Source organism: Fusarium vanettenii, assembly GCF_000151355.1.
Source record: "Fusarium vanettenii 77-13-4 chromosome 2 genomic scaffold NECHAsca_18_chr2_1_0, whole genome shotgun sequence".
Lineage (NCBI taxonomy): Eukaryota > Fungi > Ascomycota > Sordariomycetes > Hypocreales > Nectriaceae > Fusarium > Fusarium vanettenii.
In genome coordinates, this window is record NW_003315867.1 from 56,305 (window position 1) to 78,689 (window position 22,385).

Consider the following 22,385-nt stretch of genomic DNA (forward strand, 5'->3'; position numbering starts at 1 on the left):
AGCTGGTGCCCCAGCCTCGCCCGCACTCAAGATGCCGTCCGGATACAAACATGGAGATACTCCCAAAAAGGCCATGGTGAGGGGAACCATCTCGTACCTCGAGTCCCAGGGCCTGCCCGTCAACAAGTCTGCCATCTTCCGCCACTTTGACCTCTCACGCTCCCAGGGCTACGCCGCCCTCAACATCCCTGCCTCTAAGCGCAATGACCCCGAATGGGAGGAGACCCGTGGGAGGCCCCTGAAGATCTCCGAGGAGGACCAGCAGAAGATGGAGAAGATCCTGTGGGATGAGCGTTATGTCAGCGTCAACCTGAACTGGCACGGCTTGGCCAAAGAGGCTGGTGTCGAGGTTGACGTGAACCCGAGGACTCTGCACCGGACCATGGGCACGCTTGGATACCGGAGATGTCTGGCATGCCCCAGGACCTGGGTGCACAAGAAGGCTAGGGAGAAGAGAGTGGAGTACGCCAGACGGATGCTCGAGGCGTATCCTCAACCCCAGGATTGGAGACCCATACGCTTCAGCCTCGAACTTCACTTTGGTTTTGGCCTCGACGGCAAGATGCGCCTGATTCCGCGACCCGGTGAGAAATTCTGCGCTCCGTGCTCAGAGACGCCCGAGGCTGAATGGCCACGCGATCTGAGAAAGGCTCATGTATGGGTTGCGGTGGGATACGGCTTCAAGAGCGAACCGGTCTTTTACGAAGAATCCACCAACCCCAACTGCACCGGTGTCATGACCATGACGGAGTACAAGGACCATATCCTCGAAAAGACGATCAAGCCGTGGCTCGCCAACTCAGGCTCGCAGAGCTTCATTCTCGAGGAGGACAGCGAGGCATTTGCACACGGCGCTGCGAGCAAGGTCAACCCGGTGCAGCAGTGGAAGGAAGAGCACGGTTTGCGATACTACTTCAGCTGCGGCGACAGCCCAGATCTGAACCCACTGGACTCACTCTGGCCGGCACGCAAGCAGTGGGCGCTCGACGCGCCAAAGGACTGGGAGGATGAGACGCTGCAGAAGATGGTGCGTGACGCCTGGGCATCTTTTGAGATGGACAGGGTCAACATGTGGGTGGATTTCATGCCACAGCGTTTGAGGCAGGTGATTGAAGGTGACGGGGCACTGATTCCATGGTGATGAGAGTTATGGGGGTGTTTGGGAGTTTACATGATTCTGGCGTACATATGATTGACATGGTGTGTTATGATGAGAAAACTCGATGACTGGGACGAAGGGGTGTTTAATACTCTTATTTTTACGGCTTCTAAGGAAAACAAAAAGCTCATAGTTTCTTCACTGCATGCTATATCTTCCAGGTTGGAGTGATTGGTCGTGATGATCGTCCCCGGCACGACGGACGGACTGGGACAGGCAGGCACTTTACAACCACAAGTCTGGTTTTTGAAACAGCAGTGATGCGCCAAGGACCACCGAGCATGATCGATAAACATTATAAGGATGACTTTTTATTGTGCTTGGGTGATGGAAGAGGCGCAACATGTTAATCTGGAGGACGTCGCAATAGATACAGGGGAATCGACCGTTGATCATACCAACGCCTACCTACCTCTGGGAACGGAATCAAGCCCCCGACTGCAATTTCGAACGTATTTAGAAGCTAAGTAAATATTTGGACCTACTTATTTCCTTCGTGTTTGGGAAATACAGTCGAGTTCCATCTCAGGGGCCCGGTGCCGGACATGGACACCAACTGGGCGGTTTGACGTATACCATGTGCCGGATGCCTAATGATGAGGATTAATAAAATAAAGGGACTTTGCTCTGCTTTAGAATGAATATCTAGTCGAATTTGACAGTCTTTTGATAAGAATTATATGAAATCATCGAGGCTCTGGAGGTGGGTGCATGGGGCTTTGTTTGCCAGTGCCAGGCAGCTGCAGAGAGACACGACAGTGATCACTGTCGTCAAACAATCCGCAGCACGCGCACAATCAAAACAGTCGAAAAATTTCTTCTTCCTTCTAAAATCTCTTTGGATTCACTCATCTTTTTGACCTCACCCGCACCATCTTGGTTTCTTGGCCACATACCCAATACTCAAGATGTCCAGGTCCAAGAAGAAGAACAAGAAGGCCAAGGAGAGCTTCAAAGATATCGATACCATCGACCTTACCAGCTCTCCTGTGCCGTCTTCTGATCCAGCATCGTCACCCCCGACTGGTCTAGCATCATCACCCCCAACTCGTCCTGATGCGTACTCGGTTCCCAACTCCCCGGCCAAGACCGCCGCCGATAAGGCAGCCATGCCTCCTCCCACCAGCCGTCCCGGTGACAAGAGCGTAAGTAGACTGCCCGTCTCCCTTGAATAGAATCATCCGACGGGAAGTCCGGTCCGGGCCACTGACAATCCACAGACTTCTCAGCCTCCGGCCCCTCGGGACCGAAACGCAGGCTGGAGACGAGCTGGCACTGGTGTCCACGACGACTATCTGACGACGTCCAGGGGGAACTTCCGTCACAAGTCTCTGAGACGGGGCAGCGGCATGACTGTGGAAACCCCCCAGGGCATTCGAAAAGAGAAGGAGATGCGCATCCAGCAGGGACGTTGGTCATACAACCCGTCCCAAGCCACAGCATCCTCCCAAGCAGGCTCGATGTCCACCACAAGGGAGCCTCCCAAGGGACCCCAAGCCCACAACAACCCGGTTTGTTTGACGTTTCCAGTTTTGACACGTAACGTTACTGACCAGGCTCTAGTATGGACTCACGCGGCCTCAAAGCAGACGGGGTGATGTCCCTCCTTTGAAGGAGCTCCAGGGAGGGTATCAGAGAACCACTGCCCCTGCGCGACAAACAGGTGCCACCTCCAACTCTGAAACACTTCAACGTCCTGCTCCTATTCAAGCACCCCAGTCGAACCAAAAGCCCGCTACAGGCCTAGACACATCGAATCCAAACCCATCTGTCCCTGGTCCAGCCGTCGCTGATCCGTCCGTCCCAAACCCGGCCGCCACGGAAACCACGGGCAGCCAGACCCCACGACGAAACTTCTCGATGGCTTGCAAGATTGAGGTCATGGAACTCTGCCTGGCATCGAAGGGCACGTACTTGAACATGACTCCTTCGCCGAATTGTGACCAGAAGCCCTTTTGGGAAATTCTTTTCCAGAACATCGAGCTCAACCATGCTACCCAAGGCATGTTTAAAGACTGGAAAGACCTCAAATACCATGTCGATGTCTGGGCCCAGCCCCGCCGGACGAGTCTGAGAGAGAACAACTTGCCCGCTCCGTCCCTTGGACAGCCAGAGCTCGACCGGCTCCCCGATGAATGGAATCGGGTCTTTGCACAACGCTTTTGCGCAACCAACCGAGGGTATTTTGAGAGCAACCTCTGGCCTCTAGCTGAGGGCCATATCATGTCGATCATGAAGTCAGAGATCCAGACTTGGATCACCGGCGCTCTCGAAAGGCGGATGAACGAACTCGACCGATATACGCGACGTGTGCTCGGAAGCAACAGAAGGCCTGAAGACTATGACAATCCTGTTAGGCGATTGGTTTACAGTTCTCAAGCGACGAGCCAGAGCGACGCGGCGCAAGTTCGTGAGACAGAGGCCCTCATGTCGCTTGTGCTGGAGCTTCAGCCTCAACTGCGCAGTGCCATTGCTGAGGATATTCGCGACGCTGAAAGCAACGACCGGGGAAACAACAACCAGCGCTCGCCTGAACTCCAGACAACTGGTCGACGACAGGCTCCTGGCTATTACCAGCATACACGAGATGGAATTATGCCGTCCATTGAGACTCCAACCCGGACTACGGGTTATAGACGGGCCCCAGGATACTACGATCGACCTGTCTCTTCACCTCCGATGGCTGGCCCTAGCTATGATTGGTATTCAAGAAAGAGCAAGGAGCCAGACCAGAGTCGACACTCGACTCCAGGCACAGGCAACCTTTCTATCAGAACCCGAGACGTGCCAGGATATGGCCCTGGGTCTGGTGCGAAGCGTCGGCGTGTGGACGAGGGCATGTCCGAGTTTCCATCCCCGAGTCAACTCATGGCGCGAAGCTCTTCGACAGCTCGGGCACGGGACACCCCGGATAATCCGTTCGAGACGCCTCAACCACAGCAAAGAGGCCAGGGCGCTCATCGTGAAGAATCGCCGGACCGGTTTCGCGAGCAGACCGCGGAGTTCAACACCATGGCTCCTGACTCGAAGATGGACATGTTGTACAAGGCTCTCAAGGAAACCCGCCGAGAGCGGGGCAAGGGCAAGGGGAAGGGAAAGGAACAGTAGAAGATGTCGTTTGGGAAGTGTCACGTGTGAATTCTTCGTGATGGGCGGTTAGCTCGATGCTTCCAACATGGATGACTCGGGAGGAATGGAAGGGAGGAATGGAAGATTGATGGATAAAGGAGAGAATCGGCGTTTGGAACCCATGTATGTACATCTCAACAACCGTCTCAACAATTGTTGTAGAGATGAAGCTGCGTAGGTAGCTAGATGGCAAGGATCGAGGCGAATGTAGGAAATTGTACGGATTAGAGTCTGATATCGAACCACCTACGGGGTTCAAGAGATACTCGAGTGAAACACTGAATGGGTAAATGAGGCTCCAACTCCCTTTGAGTGCTATGACTTCGCGATACAATAATTCATCCAAAATACTTGAATAATGAAAGAAACATTGTAAAAAAGAGGCTATCCTCTAATCGTTCTTATGTTATCATTCTTGCAATATCTTCATTGCTGCCCAGTACAGCCAATGCCTCCCATTACACTGGTGTTATTCTATTGATACCCTAACAGCTACCCTCCCAGAACAATGGCATACTGCGGCACTCGAATTTTCCCGATATCGAACCACCATGACCTGACTCGGGAAGCGGCTCTACTCGCGATTAGCAAGGAGTCGACTCCAACGATCCATTATGATGGATGCTGACGATGGCGGGGTTTAAACCCAAGAGCCGCGAAAGAAGTGCCGCCCAGGAAAGATTGCCAAGCGGGCAAGACACGTGGGGCGCTTGGACCCTAGAGCAAGGGGGAGAAAAGCTCTTTTGGAGGCCTGTGACGAGCTTGAAAGAAGCCTGCGACCTTTGATGGAAGAGCATTTAAGCCAATGGCTGGCCTCGTGAATGAAGTCCTCGGCCGAATTCCTCAGTAACCTTGCTGAAAAGGAAAAAACAGTCAAAAATGGCTATATCTTGGCAAGCGCTTGCACTCCTGGCTGTCAAGCACGTCAAAAAAGGGACGCCTTGACGGTGTGTGTTCCATTCGATTCCCCTTGTCCCTTTTGCGCCACGCCCGTACATTGGAGGGGAGGGGCAAAGGGAACGAGTCGTATCGCGCGCCGCTCGCTCGCTTCCCCACCAGCTCCGCTCCATCTTGAACCCAGAAACTGAACCCTTGGGCCGTGGATTTGCCAAGACCAGGGGTCCCGCCTCAGCTCAACAAAATTCCCAACAGAAAAAAAAAATATCGAAGCTTCGTCTTGATGATGCTCACAAGAATAATTCCATTCTTGTGGCCCTGATAACAGAAAGCTCCTGAAAGACATGGGGACGTGCGTATTCGGTTTGTCCGTTCTTGTCCCCACTGACATAAAGCTGCTGCTGCTGTCTTGTAACCGCCGAGCTGAACAAAGCCCCTTGAACAGCGGTAAAAAAAAGTGATCAATTGTGACCAGAACAAGGCAGATGCGCTTCCTCGGCTCGTCAAATGGACGGTGGCATGATGTTTCCCCCCTCCTTACGCCTCCCATCTCATCATCCATTCCCCAGGTTTCCTCACAGACAATGCCCTGGCATGCGTGACCAAGTTGTGCAACAGCGTTGGGCAGAACCGGTCAAGTTGAGGATGTACATGTACATCGGTTCAGTCCAAGTAAGGTTATCTTAGCACACTTTGGCATTTTCACCTCGGTTCGTCGTCATCAATGGGCATTTTACATGTGGACGAACGCCAGACTGGCTGCTCACTCACTCAGCCATCAACCCTCCCATCTCTTATCCAAGTTATCTCGAGGCGGAGGGCGGGCATCTCTCCACGGCCGTCGACGTTGCTCCACTGCGAGCTGGGGTTGATTAGCTTTGGCCTTCACCAGATTCATCAACACCTCCGTCCCATGTCTCTCACCTCCCCCCAGTATCAAACATGCCTGGCCTCATGAACCAATCGACTCGTATCCAATTCACATCGTCAACAAAAAAAAGAAGAGAAGCTCATCGGGCTTGGGCCGCTAAGCACGCCCCTCCTTTGCCCCTCTCACGGTGGTTGACGAGGGCGGGCTCCCGGTTCCCCCCGTCTGTCCTCGTTGACTTCGATTCACATGTCGATGATCTCCAGCCCTAAGCAGGACCCGGGAGCCACCTGGCCCGCAGTGCCCCAAGCTTCCCCCAACTGGAACCTCCGACCCCAAGACACGCGCCGGAGCCTGGTCCGGCCACGGGTATGGAGGCAAAAGGCTCGGGGGTGGTGGCTGGAAGGCCCAAAAAATAGGTGTCCACTGACCATGCTCGACATAAAAGACGGGTGCACTTGCAGCGGGAGGCCTAACCTTGAGACGGTTGCTTAATTTGAGAAGCCTATTCCCAGGCAGAGTATTTTCCGCAACGGCTTGGTTGCCCGTCAAAGGGGGGAGCCAATCTGATACGCCGCCGCCATCCCGTCGGTCTTGTCCCGCGGGCACAGAGGCAAAAAAAGAAGTTGATCCACCAGGCGGTGAGCATCCGAGCTCAGAAGGGGGGGACGCCGCATCAATTGAAGCGTGCAGGTCATTCTCACTGTGCGTGCATGTGTGTAGGCGCAGCGGTTTTTTTTCTCCTTCTCGTGTGGTTGTCTTGTCTTCCATGTCTTGGAGCATGGTGCCACTGCGGGTGTTGAAATCCCGCCGCCGGAGTTGGGGCGGGGATCGGGCCCGGGCTTCGGCATTGTTGACGATGCAACGTCGGCCGTGAAACGGTAAACTGTTGACTGAGTAAAAAAAGATGATGAGAGCATCCAAGTGATACCAATTGGAAATCAAATTAATCTGATGACCATGGTAGAGCGAACCTGGAGTTGTCTGTCAGTGTACAAAGTGCAGAATCTTGGCGATAGGTAGTTTCAGCCAGCCCCCTTCCCCTCCGTGGACAAGTCAAGCTTGTGAAAGCTCCCACGGCTCCCCTGTTGTGAGACATTGAGGTGCCCGCCCACCTCAACCCCGGCCACCCCGTCCAGTCGCTCACTCAAGAGGGAGGCCATTGCCACCGTCAAGGGGGGTTAGAAGCACGACCCGTTTTCTAGCGTATTTTCCTGGGGTATAATTTTTTTTCCTGCTGGCCTTTGGAGGTCGCGACTCGAGTTGGGCGTGGGTGTATGTAGGTACCTTGGCTCAGCTATCTTTTTTTCCCTTGAAGCGGCCGCCTCTTTTTCAAGATCGACCAAAGATTGTGCATAGCTAGAACATCAGTGGCACGTAGGTCAATAGACAAACCTGTGCTGCAGCTGAAGGCGTCGAATTGTCTGTCAGGAATAAAAAGGGAGCTTGTCATGAATCTCTGTCAATTCCAAGCCCTCTTCTTACCTCTTCGCTCTCGGTTTTTGCCCCAAGGGATCATTACCTGTAAGCTTTCTCATTCCCTGTCTCACTTGGCCGCGGTAATTGAGTGATCGTCCCACTTGTTGCAGCTTCTGCTCTTGTGCCTGGTCTGCTTCACTGCTTGCCTGTCCGTTCTCCCGTGGCTGCCAGGCTTTGAGTGGGCTCCACGGCACTTCCCCCAACAAAACGTTCCTGCCGAGCAAGCGGAATCGCATTGCATCCATAAAACTTCAACCCCCCCCTTATTATAACACACTCCCGTCAGCCTCTTCCTTCTTCTTCACCTCCCCTCTTTCTCTCTTCGACTCTTGTCCTTTGGCCAATCCGACCAATTGACTCTTCTCTCTTTGTCGGTCGTCCTCCCTTCCCCCCCGCAACAATGGCTTCTACGGCTGTGCCCAGGCAGAACCCTGCCCTTCGACGCACCGTCACCTCTACCACGGCTACCGACTCCGAAACGTCAGCTGCCGTCTCTCCCTCGGACTCTCCTCGTCCCTCGGCTTCCTCTACTTCGCTCTCCTCCCTGTCTGAGGTGGACATTGCGAAGCCCAAGTCCAGCTATGGCCGCCTGATCGACACATACGGCAACGAGTTCGAGGTGCCCGACTTTACCATCAAGGACATCCACGATGCCATCCCCAAGCACTGCTTCAAGCGCTCCGCCATCAGGGGCTACGGCTACATCCTCCGCGACATTGTCCTCCTCACCACCACTTTCACCATCTGGCACAACTTTGTGACCCCCGAGTACATCCCCTCCACTCCCGCCCGTGCTGGTCTCTGGGCCGTCTACACCGTCCTCCAGGGTCTCTTTGGAACTGGTCTCTGGGTCATTGCCCACGAGTGCGGCCACGGCGCCTTCTCCGACTCTCGCCTCGTCAACGACATCACCGGCTGGGTCCTCCACTCGTCCCTGCTCGTCCCCTACTTCAGCTGGCAGATCTCGCACCGAAAGCACCACAAGGCCACCGGCAACATGGAGCGTGACATGGTCTTTGTTCCCCGAACCAGGGAGCAGCAGGCTACTCGTCTCGGCAAGATGGCTCACGAGCTCGCTCACCTCACCGAGGAGACCCCCGCCTTCACCCTGCTCATGCTGGTCATGCAGCAGCTCGTTGGCTGGCCCAATTACCTCCTGACCAACGTCACTGGCCACAACTTCCACGAGCGCCAGCGCGAGGGTCGCGGCAAGGGCAAGAAGAACGGCCTCGGCGGTGGTGTCAACCACTTCGATCCCCGCAGCCCTCTGTACGAGAACCGTGATGCTAAGCTCATCGTCCTGAGCGATATCGGTATTGGTCTGGTCGCTACCGGTCTGTACTTCCTCGTGCAGAAGTTTGGCTTCTACAACATGGCCATCTGGTACTTTGTTCCCTACCTCTGGGTCAACCACTGGCTGGGTAAGCTCCTCTCGTCTTCTTTCACTTGTTAATCAATACTGACCTGTCTAGTTGCCATCACTTTCCTTCAGCACACCGACCCTACCCTCCCTCACTACCACAACGAGGAGTGGAACTTTGTCCGCGGCGCCGCTGCCACCATCGATCGTGAGATGGGCTTCATCGGCCGACACCTGCTCCACGGCATCATCGAGACCCACGTCCTCCACCACTACGTCAGCAGCATCCCCTTCTACAACGCTGATGAGGCCACCGAGGCTATCAAGCCTGTCATGGGCAAGCACTACCGCGCTGACGTCAAGGACGGTCCTCGTGGTTTCATCCGTGCCATGTACAACAGCGCCCGTATGTGCCAGTGGGTTGAGCCCAGTGCTGAGGCTGAGGGTGCTGGCAAGAACATTCTCTTCTTCCGCAACCGCAACAACCTGGGCACTAAGCCTGCCATCATCGACCCTCCCGCCGCCTAAGGGTGCTATATCGGTCCGCTCGCAGGGTGTCTGCACACCCACAGATGTTTTCAGCGTTGATTGTTCCAAGTTTGGTCATGGGAGTCGTCGGATTCGGTTGTTTGGGTCGGAGCAAGACCGTACATGAAACAGGTCTTGCCAGTCGGTTAAATTGATATGGCCCATGGACATGGTGGAGGATGGAAGAGGAGGTAAAATAATCGAAGGAACAAAGACTCAAAGAGTGATGAACTAGATGATGGAGAGCAGCAAGGATATGAAACCTAATGAAGCCACTCAATTTCTTGGATCAAGGACTGTCTTGTGATGTTTCTCGAGGTTTGTTGACGCTGAAATGACGGATGCCCCGGACTATCAAGTGATCTGATGCGGGGAAAGCCACACGTGCTCACGGGTCATATTTGGAGTCCGACCGCCGAAGGTCTTTATCTTGAAGCTGTCGAGATTGTGATTTGGTGGTTTCTGTGGGGTTTGAGAACTGCCGTTGGGTGGTTTGGACGTTGCTGCCGAGGTAATGGTGGAGGAGGACACATCGGGATAACAACTCGCGAGATGCTACATATCAAGCTCAGGGATCATTAAATGGACGTTCCATGGCCTTCATGGGGAGATTAATGGCGGTTCGGGGCTTGGAAAAGAGGCGTTCAATGTCGCGGCTGTTGGCCGTGATAGGAGCTCCTTACTGCCGTGTTGCAGCCGGCAAGGAGGACCTCATGAATCACCTTTCATCTACCCGTGTCTGGACTGCGGTCTAGACCCTGCAGACTTGAAGACAGCGCAAGGAGGTCCTTCAACCAGTTTCATATTCCCGGCGATGGCAGTCCAAGTTGCAACAGATGCCCTGCCCGAGTTCTGAGGCTGTATTGATGTATCCATGTTACGAGGGCCGTCTCGGTTGTCGGCTGACTACGTTCCTTTACCAGATAACCCTGAACGGCAATGACGCTTACATCTCGAAAGCTGGACACAAGATGATCTGTTTGCCTGACCAAACAGCAAAAGCGGTGAATTCAACCGTTACACAAAGATGACATCTTGACAACCAACAGTCTGCAAGGTACAAAACCAACCAGCCAAGCCACACAACATTCTTTTTTGAGCAACCTGATGTAGATCATGCTGAGCAAGAACGGGTTCACGGGCGTAGGAATCCCGACTTCCGGTCTTGAAAATGTATCACTGGAGGGTTTACTCCGCACCGAGTAAGATTTGCCAAGGATTTGCCAAGGTAAGTGGCAAACTGGCAATGGTCAAGCCACGGGTGGTCACGTGCTTGGTCACACCTACTCGGTTCCAACATCTCTAGCCAATCACGTACTTTCTAATCAAAGACTGGCTTCAAGCATCACCGTTGTTTTCCAAATTGCCTGGAATCTTCTTGGAGGCTCAGTAACATTACATGGGCAGATAGAGAGACAAATAAATGAAATCACTGCTGAAAAAGGATGGCCGCTCGGAGGGCTTGTAACCGAGATCCTGTCTTTGCTACCCCTTGAATTTTGGGTTACACAACGTTATAAGCGACAATACCGTCTTGTAGGAGATATAAGACCAGGTTTCTTAAAAAGAACATCCACTCGGGATGGCCGACACGGGCGTCGAGAACTTTGCAGCCAAAACTTGGCGATGCCATCATGGACTCTATTTTCATTCCACTCTTTGAGAAAGACCGTCCTAATACCCCCCCTGAAAGAATCATCGCGCCCAAAGCTGGTACAACCTACTTGGTCAATGACTCGAAGAAGCGGTGGGGGGTGGACTTTTGAGCGACATAACGGAAATAACACAGCCGTAACTGGCACAGCCTGCTTTGACAGGTATGGGTTGACAAAGCTAGACATCAGATCATGGTCTTGTGTTTTGGACAGCCAGTCTCCCAACGCCTCGTCATCTAAACTTGGACACCGTTTCAAAGAGCTGAGGCTGAAATATACCTTGGAACGTCTCTTTGGAATTAGAGAGTTATCCGGAATAGTGCAAGTTACTGATCTTGGCTTAGGATTGATTTCAACGGAAGACGACCCAGGATCGTAAATGACGTTTTTGGCTATTAGAACGTTTTGAAAATAAATGTGAGGAGTCAGAGAACTTGCTGGTAGGACTGTTAGCTCCAGGATTAGACTGGTGCTACTGAACATTTAGAGTTGCTGGGCTTGGACGTTGGGTAACAGGCATAACTGTTGGCCCTCTTCCTCGGTGCGTCATTGAATTCCAGTCCAAGAGCTGGCATCAGGTCAACGCTTTGGTGTAGCGAGGTAGAGGAAAAGCGGCTTTTCGAGCTGAAGAGATCCAGTGTGGTGTATGAACGTAATGAAAGACGGAGGAAACCGTCCAAGGTCTAACCTGGAGGTGGTGTGCACTCTTGGCTGCTCAAGTTGAATAGAATGCAAGAGGTGTGGGAACAAGTTGATGAACCAAGTTGAAATTGAACACCGCTCAGATCATTTCATTCAGTCATGGGGGCTTTTTGAGCCATCGTTGTTTGAGAGACGTCGCCTCCATGTTCAGGCTCGCTGTTCTTCCAACTTTTCCAAGTTGAAAACACTTCTACTTTGCGAACTTAGTAATTGAAATTTCCCATTGATAATGTTAGTTTAATATCAGTCTTTTCTATTCAATTGGCGAGTGTGCAGTGCTAGAAAATGTCAAAATGCCCCATAGACAGAGACTCATGGCTGCATCGTGAACAAGTAATGAGAAGTGAGCAAGACAACCGAATTATTTCGAAACAATAATCTATGACGTAAGAATACTCACCCAAGGTTACACCAACATCCCCTTCTTTATTCACATCTGTTAATACTCGCGTGAACAACGCTTCCGTTGTCTATGTGACGAGTGTTGCTATTTACCCAATCCGAGTGACGAGATATCACATTCTGGGTGAGGATCTCTTGAGCCAAGATCCAGACGAACCAGGAAAAAGATCGACGGGTCAATGGCGTACGCACGTGGTAAAGGTCTGGTTGCCCTCTCTGCCCCTTGCAGCGCCCTATCGTAGTGTCTTCCGGCATCGACATCCGCCCGGTGTCTCAAAGTGAGAAATGACCTGTCACAGGCCTCAAATCTCTTGGATTCCATGCCATTGTGCCTGATCCTCATTGTAAAGAGAGACAAAACAAGTGTGGGGGAAGCCGCTAAACCTTGCCAATAGCCGTTGCGGTGCGGGAATGTCACTCAAGATTGCGCGTGGCTTGGGGCGTTTTCGCAAAGGCACGGATCGTCCACGTTTATTCCCGTAAACGCTTGCTTTGGGCGTCCTCTTGCGACGGTTTAAGCTCAAGAGACGAGACGGCAGAGGTCCACGTGATCATGTCTCGGAATCTTGCTCTCAAGATAGAGAAGCCACAAAGCCCAGCTTGGACGAGGACGGCCAGGAGTGAAGCCACAGCAGGAGGAATCGGTGAAAGCATCAAGACGCAAATGACATCACAGGATGTTTGAAGAATAGGGTAGTTGTCAGTGTTCCACACATTGGTGATGCACTCACAGATGAAGAGTTGGCCTGGATGTTGTGCGGCGAGAGGGTCAACACAAGGCTGATGAAAGGGCGGTCTGCTATGCCACAACGCAAGGGTTAACGGTCAACAGAATGTTGAGACCCTGATCTCAAACAATTTCGCTCGATCGATGTGAAATCTGACAAGTTTGTTGACCGTGGCAAAGGAACATTGCAGCCTGTCCTCTTCGCCATGACAGGACCGTCATGAGCAAACACGGGATTATTCCTTTGATGCCTGCCACTGCCAGGTAAACTCGGTCAGCGTATATCAGACAGAAAATCCAAACCGATACTCGGTGAGCTTGCCGGCCGGGTAACCGCTCCTTTGCTTGGCAAGCCAAACATGGCTGTATGTCCTTGTCGATCATCGCCTCTCGAAATTGCAGCCGGACAGGAGGGAACTAAGATCAATACTGGGCAGTGTTGCTGGGTTCAGATTTCAGCTCTTGGCAAACCTCTCTGCGACTGTATTACATCACCGTCATGTCAACAGCGGAAGCGTCCTCTACCGGACGCAACCATAACACCACACCCGAGTGTAGTGTACCGTTTCCCGTCGAAAACGGCAGCTCGCCTAAACGATGATGCCAAGGCTGGGGAATGAGGCGTTCGCTAGTCGCAGGGGGTTTCTTGTTCCCGGTCCCCAAGACAGTCCCGTTCTAGGTCGATCCACGGTAGTCCTTGTAGCAGCGGCCTTCTCTGTGGATCACGGTTGTTCCCGGATCTTCGCACTTGTGCATTCCCCTACAGCTCTCCACTCGACCAAGCATTCAGCTCAAGCTCCTCACCGGGCACTAAAGAATAGATGAAGGGTCGACGGTTGTGGATAGGAGGGCCTCAAAGTTTGCGCCTGGCTCGGAAGCACGATGGACCCGGAAGCTAGCCTTCGGTGCCGGGCATGTCTCTTGCTCAGGAGGCTCGCAGTCTGATGCGGTGTTTGAGAAACCTTGTTCTGTCTGGGGCAAGTCAGCCTCATTTCAGCCTGGCAGGATAACCAACAACTCAGACATACACGACCAACAGAGCTGGTGACGCTGATAGCATCCCTCATGACGGGTCACAAATCAGCTTGGAGTCCACTCTAATTAGACTTCTTGGCTTGATTCCCTCGTAACCGGGATTTGGAGGCTGTCCCTGGAGTAATAGGTAGATGGATGGAATGGCGACACATCCACCAGCCTGGATGGGACTCCCTGGAAAACAGGAAAGCTGAACGTGCACACATCGACTTCAGACGTCAAGCCCCGGTTTCAGAGATATATAGAGCTGGACTGACCGCGCCTAGACTTTCAAATCATCATTCACCAAGGTCGATCAATGCCAACAACTCACCTCTCAATCGACAACTCACCATGGCTCAGCACATGAGCTGGTCAGCCTTGCTGACGATAGCAGCGTTGGCTATTTCAGCCTCTGCATCTACCATCCCGCGCCAAAACCATCCTGACACTCTCTTCTCCCGACAGGGACTCTATGGCGGTGGATGTCCCCTCCCTGATGTCTGCACCTGGGGAAGCTGCACCAATGTGACCATCGGGCTCGATCCAAAGGAGTGTGGAAGGTCCGACAATCCATGTGAGCCCGGAGAGATTTGTGTTGCCGGGCAATGTTATCCTCTCGATCTTGGATCGAACGACGTGGACCACAAGAACTGCAGCAGTTCCACCAGCTCCCAGCTTTGTCTGCCCGGCCAGTGGTGCAACAAAGGCAAATGCGATCCGATCCAGATCCTCACTGATTCCCGTCACTGCGGAAACGGGCAAAAGCCTTGCCCCCCGGGATCGCTCTGTGTCAATGGCAAATGTCAGAAGATTGATATTGGATCCGACCCGTCTTCATGCGGACCCCTGAACAAGACCTGCGACCCTGGAAACTGGTGCCTCGACGGCAGCTGCCAACCGTTCGTTCTAGGAACAAATGTGCAAGCTTGCAACCAGAGTATCCAGTGCCCGCTTGGCTCGTCATGCCAACAGGGTTGGTGCCGCCAAGTGTTCATCGGAACTGACCCCTTCAACTGTGGTGAGGGACTTGGCAAGAAGAACTGTACTTCGGGACAGCTCTGCGTCTCGGGAAGCTGCAAGTCTTTGAACTTTACCTCTGAAGCGGCCCAGAACAAGACCTGCGGATCTTCCAAAAAGCGTTGTCAGCCTGGCAACTTTTGCTGGAAGAACAAGTGTCTGCCTATTCACATCTCCGTCGACCTCTCACAGTGCGGCAGCGACGGAAAGCCATGCAATAGCAGTCAAGTGTGCGTATCTGGACGTTGTATCGGTAACTTGACACACCCATGGGATGTTCCGGCAATTGGTTGTGGCAGCGGTGGTGCTGCTAGCCTTGGAGGTCCTGGTGGTCGCCTTCCTGGGCAAGGCGGTGCGGGTGAGCAAAACGGGAGCGGCTCATCAGGCCAAGGCCAGGACGGGGGTCAAGGAGATGGTAGCGGATCATCTGGTCAGGGCAACGATGATGACGGCTCGGACAATCAACAATCTGGTGGTCAGTCCAGTGACAGTGGCTCGTCCGGCTCTGGCCAAGGCGCAGGAGACAGCGATGGCTCTGATGGGAGCCAATCTGGCGGTCAAGACGGCAGCTACTCAGCCCAGGGAACAGGCAATGATGGATCCGGATCTGGACAACCTGGGGATGGTCAAGGCGATTCCAGCAACGGCGGCCAAGGCGAGAACGGAGATGCTGCTGGGGGTCAGAGTGACCAGGGAGGCCAATCAGGCTCAGGTGGTGGTGCTTCAGGTGATGCCTCGGGAGGGCAATCTGGCCCAGGATCCCAAGGCGCAGGCTCGAATGGCTCGGGCGACAATTCTGGAAGCCAATCTGGCTCATCTGGAGATGACGGCCCAGGAGGGTCTGGCTCAGGTGGCAGCGGCTCTGATGGAGCCAACAACTCCTCAGGCGGAGACGGAAATGCTGATGGGGGTAACTCCTCTGGCGGCAGTGGCGGCAATGACGGCAATGATGGCAATGATGGCAATGGCTTGCCTGACGGAGCCTCCGACAATGGAAACCAATCTGACCAGGGAGGGTCCGGCTCGAACGGATCTGGCTCTCAAGGAACTGGGTCTGGGGACGGCAACGGCCAGTCTACCAACAATGGAGGACCGGGGGGTGCCTCTCCTGGAGGGAGTGGTTCAGGAAACAACTCTGGCGGGAGCGGAGGCTCTGACGACGGGGGAGACGGCTCTTCTGGATCTGGTTCAGGCTCTGGTTCAGGCTCTGGGTCTGGGTCTGATTCGGGAGATGGCGTTGCTCCGGACCAGAGTGGAGGAGTTCCGGGTGCCGGTTCTGGCGATGGCTCTTCCGGTGACGGTTCTTCTGATGATGGCTCGTCTGATGGGGGCTCTGCTGGAAATGGCTCTTCTGGGAATGGCTCCGGAAATGGATCAGGAGATGACGGTCCGGGTCAGAGCGGGAGTGTTCAGGGCGGCGGCTCTTCGGGTGAAGACTCTGGAGGCGATTCATCCCCAGGCGACGGTTCATCAGGCAATGGATTCGGAGGCGCATCATCACCAGGAACTGGATCCGAGCCTGGAAGCAGCGGCTCAAGCGGTGGTTCGAATGGCAGCCCGGGGAGTGGCTCGAATGGCGGTTCCAACGGAGGCTCGGGCGGAGGCTCGAATGGCGGTTCCAATGGTGGTTCCAGCGGAGGCTCAGGCGGAGGCTCAGGCGGCTCCAACGGAAGCTCTGGAGGCGGATCGGACCCTGGCGGCTCTGGGTCTGGAAATGGAAACACCGGCGGCAACGGCTCAGGGAATGGACCAAGCAACGGGGGAGGAGCGAATCTTCCCTGCTCTGACGATTCCGAATGCTTGTCTCAAAGTTGCGTTGATGGCAACTGCCGCCCTGCTCAGGTGCAGGGTTTCGACAGATGCGAGGGAGTCACGTGCGGCACAGATGAAATCTGCTATGATGGAAGCTGTCGCCGTTTGACAGACCCTACCAACTGTGCCGGAACGTCATGCGAGACCGGCCAGGTATGTGTCGACAATCAGGGCTGCCTCCCAGAAAGCGCTCTCTGCGGGTCGTCTGTCTGCGGAAACGGAGAGATATGCCAGGATCAAGTTTGCGTGAGGTCGTTGGGCCCTGGAACTGACGACGATGACGATGACGACGGGGACAATGGTTCCAATGGCCCAACTACTGCCAACTCGGGCAGTAATACAGACTCTGGAAACGGAAACCCTTCTGGAGCTTCAAGGACTTCCCAATCTCCGGGCCAGACCAACAACTTGTCGGCAAGCGGCCAAGGGACAGCCTCCTCTCCAACCTCAACACCACCAGTCATCGCTTGCACTACCGATTCGGACTGCTTTGGAGGCGTTTGCAGGAACAACCGTTGCGAAAGTCCCCTCTTGACGCCATGTATCGATGATTCCGATTGCGCAACAGATGAGACTTGCCGCAGTAACCTCTGCTTCCCAGAAGACCCACCTACAGGTCCTTCGAATGGCAATGGACTCGGAACGACTGGAGCAGCAACCGGCCAGGGTTCATTGACCAGAGACTCAGTCTTGGCGTCCGCTACACGCACCCAAGCAACATCGCAACAAAACAATCCATCTCGGACTACCAACCCGGCGGCCGCAGCCACGACATCTCGCCCAAGAAACTCTCAGACGGCCACGACATCTGGGGTGAGAGGCAACGTCGAAGGATTCGAGGACTGTGAGGCCGATACAGACTGTCAAAGCTCCGAAGACACGTGCCTCCAAGGGCGTTGCGTTCCTGGTAGCGGTACCCCCTGCTCCATCAACTCTGATTGCTTGGAGGAGGAGATCTGCCGCGATTCAACATGCGTCATCGGAGTCAGATGTATGAGGGACGAAGATTGCTCGGTAGAAGGATTCGCAGGGACTTGTGAGAACGGTGTTTGCTCTAATATCCGACCACAAGGGTGTTCCGAGGATATTGAATGCTTGGAAGATGAGCTTTGCTTGGATAGCTTCTGCGTCCTCGTGGGACCTGTGGCAGCGTCTTCAACTGAAGACTCTGGCTCAGTAGGACCTGGCCAGTCAACAGCTGGCAATCCTTCAGAAAATCCATCAAACGGCAACCCCTCCGGAACGAGTCCTTCAACGGCGACGACACAAGGTGGTACCAGACCTGCGGGTACGAGCGCAACCAATGCTGGCTCAACAGCGGCTTCAGCTGGACAAACCGGAACTGGCACGGGCAACTCTCAAGCAAACACCGACAACCCCGATGGCACCGCAACCGATACAGAGCCTAGTCCTACTACCACAGATGACGGCACCGTGGAGATCCGTTGCGTGACGGACTCCGATTGCTTGGCCTCCAGCTCATGCCCGCCTGGGCGCTGTGTGTGCATTCAGTCAACTTGTCAGCAAGTCGCAAGCTTGACTTCTGTCCCTGAAACTACTGCTGACCAGACTGGAGCGAGTCAGTCTCAAGGCCAATCTACGAACAACGTTGCAAGTGGAACTGCATCGGATGACAGCGAGGCATCTGCAACAAGCGACCTGCCTGTGGAGACAAACGACCCCGTCGCCTGCAGCGTGGATGCTGATTGCTTTGGGGTAACTGGAGGGCTTTGCGCACTTTCGATCTGTATCTGTCTGGATGCACTATGCCAACCAGACCCCGAGGCTCCCGAACCGACGGTTGACATCACATCTTCGGCAGTATCCCCTACCGACACGGCTTCTCTGACACCTTGTTCCGTGGACAATGATTGTGTTGTCGACATCTCGCTTTGTGTTGTTGGGGGATTGAACTTGTGCGGCTGTGTCGACGCGGTATGCGTCCGGTCGATAGACTCCAGCAACACTGAAGACGGCGAACCTGGTGAAACAACGTCTACTCTTGGGAATGCCGGGCCCGATACCATTACCGAAGATACCATCATTCCTACAAGCTTTATCACTCAGGTTACAACTGCAACTTCGGATGTGGTTGAGCCTACAGATCCGGCATCACAGTTCCCATGCTCTACAGACTCTGACTGTCTACTGAACACTGATGTTCAGGCTTGCGCTGCGGGACTCTGCATTTGCGTCAACCTTTTATGCCAGGAGACGACCACCCAGCCCACGGCATGCGAGGTGGATTCTGACTGCTCAGGTGGCCAGGTCTGCGAATCCAACATATGCGTTGATCCGCCAGCACAATCTTGCATAGCAGATTCCGATTGTACAGGGGGCCAGATTTGCGACTCAAACATATGCACTGATCCGCCATCGCAATTTCCATGCAATACAAACGCAGACTGTCTGCTGAACACTGATGTTCAGGCTTGTGTTTCGGGACTGTGCATTTGCGTCAATCTTTTGTGTCAAGAGACGACTCAGCCCGCATCATGCACTACAGATTCCGACTGTACGGGAGGCCAGATCTGCGAATCGAGTATTTGCGTTGATCCTCCAGCACAACAAGCATGCACGACAGATGGGGATTGCACTGGGGGGCAGATCTGCGACTCAAACGTCTGCGTTGATCCGCCACCGCAATCTCCATGCAGTACAGACTCTGACTGCTTGTTGGATGTCAACCCAGCTTGTGCTCTGGGACTCTGTGTTTGCGTTAATCTTTTGTGTCAAGAGGCGGCTCAGCCCGCATCATGCACTACAGATTCCGACTGTACGGGAGGCCAGATCTGCGAATCGAGTATTTGCGTCGACCCTCCAGCACAGCAAGCATGCACGACGAATGCCGATTGCTCTGGAGGACAGATTTGCGAGTCGAATCTATGTGTTGACCCGCCTGCGCAACAGTCATGCACTACAAATGCTGAATGCTCCGGAGGTCAGATATGTGACTCGAATGTATGCGTTGATCCTCCAGCACAACAGTCATGCACGACAAACGCCGACTGCACGGGAGGACGAATCTGTGAATCGAACATTTGTGTCGATCCTCCAGTCCAACAAGCATGCACTACAAATGCTGATTGTTCGGGAGGTCAGATTTGCGAGTCGAATCTATGCGTTGACCCTCCAGCCCAGCAGTCATGCTCGACGAACGCTGATTGTACCGGGCAAGGAGAAGTCTGCGATCAAGGGGTCTGTAGTGTTCCCACGCCAGGAGGACAGTGCAACGTCGATTCGGACTGCACCAACCCAGGGGAAACCTGCGTCAACGGGGTCTGTACCGTTTCCACTGGGCCACAGTGCAGTCTCGATGCGGATTGCTCAGGAGGTCAGATTTGCGAATCGGGGACATGCGTCGATCCACCAGCACAGTCATGCAACGTCGATTCTGACTGTACCGGCCAAGGAGAAACCTGCGTCAATGGAGTCTGCACCGTTCCTCCATCGTGCGCTGTTGATTCTGACTGCACGAACCCGGGGGAGACCTGCGTTAGCGGGGTTTGCACTGTTCCCACCGGGCCACAATGCAGCGTTGATGCCGATTGCTCAGGAGGTCAGGTCTGCGAATCGAATACATGTGTCGATCCTCCGTCGTGCGCGGTTGATTCTGACTGCACGAACCCAGGGGAAACCTGCGTCAACGGAGTCTGTACCGTTTCCACTGGTCCACAATGCACCGCCGATGCCGATTGCACCAACCCAGGGGAAACCTGCGTCAACGGGGTTTGCACTGTTTCCACTGGTCCGCAATGCACCGTCAATGCCGATTGCTCAGGCGGCCAGATCTGCGAATCGAATACATGTGTCGATCCTGCATCATGCGCTGTTGACTCCGATTGTACAGGGCAAGGGGAAACCTGTGTCAACGGGGTCTGTACCGTTCCCACTGGGCCACAATGCGCCGTTGATGCCGATTGTACTGGCCAAGGGGAGACCTGCGTCAGCGGAGTCTGCACCGTTACCACTCCAGGCGGACAGTGTACCGTTGATGGTGACTGTTCAGGTGGCCAGGTCTGTGAATCAAATACCTGCGTCGATCCTCCATCATGCGCTGTTGATTCTGATTGTACTGGGCAAGGAGAAACATGTGTCAATGGAGTCTGCACCGTCCCCACGCCAGGAGGGCAGTGTACCGTCGATGGTGACTGCTCAGGTGGTCAGGTCTGTGAATCAAATACATGCGTCGATCCTCCATCGTGCGCTGTTGATTCCGATTGTACTGGCCAAGGGGAAACCTGCGTCAACGGGGTTTGCAGTGTTCCCACTCCAGGAGGACAGTGTACCCTCGATTCTGACTGCTCGGGAGGTCAGGTCTGCGAGTCAGGCACCTGCGTTGATCCTCCTCCACCACAGTCATGCAACGTCGATTCTGATTGCAATAGTGGGGAAACGTGCGACAATGGGGTCTGCAGCACTCCTACACCGGGAGGGGGTGATCCGTGTATCGATGCAAATGACTGCGTTCTTTCAGTCAATCCTCTTTGCGTCCTTGGGCTGTGTGTTTGTGTCGACGCGGTCTGTGCACCGAACCCCAACGTTCAGACTTGCACTACGAACGACCAGTGCAGCGCTGGCGCACTATGCCAGCAAGGAGTATGTGTTGATCAGGTCGGTTGCACGGGAGCTGCGTCGTGTGTCGCGCAACTCGATGTTTGCATTCTTCCAGGCTTGTGTGTCTGTGTCAATGGCATTTGCGGTTTCGGAGGAAGTACGCCGGCACCGCAATGCACCGTTGATCAGGACTGCAGCTGTCTCATTCCAGGCGTCACATGTCGTTGCAATAGTGGACAGTGCCAAAGCCTTATTTAATATTCGTTCCGGGGTTGAGGCTTGGGGTAATAGGTGGAGGGTTTACGAGCTTGTCACTCCCTTGCCTGCTTTCTTATATTTTCTGGGCCATGGGGGCATACTTTGAAGTCGAGATTGGTTTAATATTTAATGTTCTCTTCTGCCTTTCAAATTGATATTCTTTCCAACTGAGCGCGGTCTGCGTTGGCATCTTTTGGGTTCGGGTCTTTGGTGGAACACGGTGTGATTTGAGTATTTGAACGAGCATCAAGTAGAGGCTCAACAAGCGCATCGAGGCAGGGCGAGGAATACCTGAATAAATTAAGGGCGGAGATAAAAGCTCCTATGTTCCATCAATCCCAGTTCTTTTCTTCCCATACTGCTTGATTCCCACTGGCTGGCAGTACGTCCGTCTCTGTTCATTGGTTTCCTCGACAGCGTGACAATCACGTGCCTTGTGCTGGAGCGTCCGCCACGCTGCGATGCCCCATACCCTAGAGCCAGAAATGCCCAGACAGTTTGAGGAAGCTGTAGCGAGATTACGGCCTTAATTGAAGAATGAAATGCTTGCCATGTTGTGATAAATGGGGAAAATAAAATTTGACAGAATTGAGCTGCAAAAGGGGTGGAGGACGTTTGAGATTAGTACGTGAAGCTGTCACTGGGGGAGAAAGAGCCCGGCAAAACAAGATCCCTGATCGTCTCGCATCTGACTGCCCGTTCAACACACGAGAAAAGAGGTCATATCAAAACGTAGAGTATCAGATTTAACATCAGTCCATGTGGCACGCTGTCCAATTGTCTTACATCGTCCCAGACAAGGTTCACTACCACTCCAC

The 22,385-nt window shown here is 53.9% G+C and overlaps 4 protein-coding genes across 4 annotated transcripts; all 4 read left to right on the forward strand.

Annotated features, from left to right (window-relative positions):
• Positions 1–31: 31 nt before the first annotated feature.
• NECHADRAFT_75828 (uncharacterized protein) lies at positions 32–1,141 on the forward strand (the record flags this gene model as incomplete). The annotated part of the gene is made up of 1 exon (XM_003045655.1): positions 32–1,141. One exon carries the CDS (start codon positions 32–34, stop codon positions 1,139–1,141), a length of 1,110 nt encoding a protein of 369 aa, XP_003045701.1.
• A 926-nt stretch (positions 1,142–2,067) lies between these two features.
• Positions 2,068–4,267, forward strand: NECHADRAFT_75829 (uncharacterized protein; the record flags this gene model as incomplete). The annotated part of the gene is made up of 3 exons (XM_003045656.1): positions 2,068–2,304; positions 2,335–2,670; positions 2,723–4,267. 3 exons carry the CDS (start codon positions 2,068–2,070, stop codon positions 4,265–4,267), a joined length of 2,118 nt encoding a protein of 705 aa, XP_003045702.1.
• A 3,585-nt stretch (positions 4,268–7,852) lies between these two features.
• On the forward strand, positions 7,853–9,710 carry NECHADRAFT_66003 (uncharacterized protein). Its single transcript, XM_003045657.1, has 2 exons — positions 7,853–8,953; positions 9,005–9,710. The coding sequence occupies exons 1-2, from the start codon at positions 7,933–7,935 to the stop codon at positions 9,418–9,420; spliced, it is 1,437 nt and encodes a 478-aa protein (XP_003045703.1). The 5' UTR covers positions 7,853–7,932; the 3' UTR covers positions 9,421–9,710.
• A 10,639-nt stretch (positions 9,711–20,349) lies between these two features.
• Positions 20,350–21,567, forward strand: NECHADRAFT_34117 (uncharacterized protein; the record flags this gene model as incomplete). Its single annotated transcript, XM_003045658.1, has 2 exons — positions 20,350–20,619; positions 20,737–21,567. Coding segments are annotated over 2 exons (1,101 nt in total), but the record flags the coding sequence as incomplete, so codon positions are not given.
• Between the last annotated feature and the right edge of the window lie 818 nt (positions 21,568–22,385).

Bases quoted from the DNA above. Each gene is read 5' to 3' on its own strand.
- NECHADRAFT_66003 (XM_003045657.1), top strand. From the start codon at position 7,933: ATGGCTTCTACGGCTGTGCCCAGGCAGAACCCTGCCCTTCGACGCACC. The intron at 8,954-9,004 runs GTAAGCTCCTCT...TGACCTGTCTAG, and splicing joins CTGGGTCAACCACTGGCTGG to TTGCCATCACTTTCCTTCAG.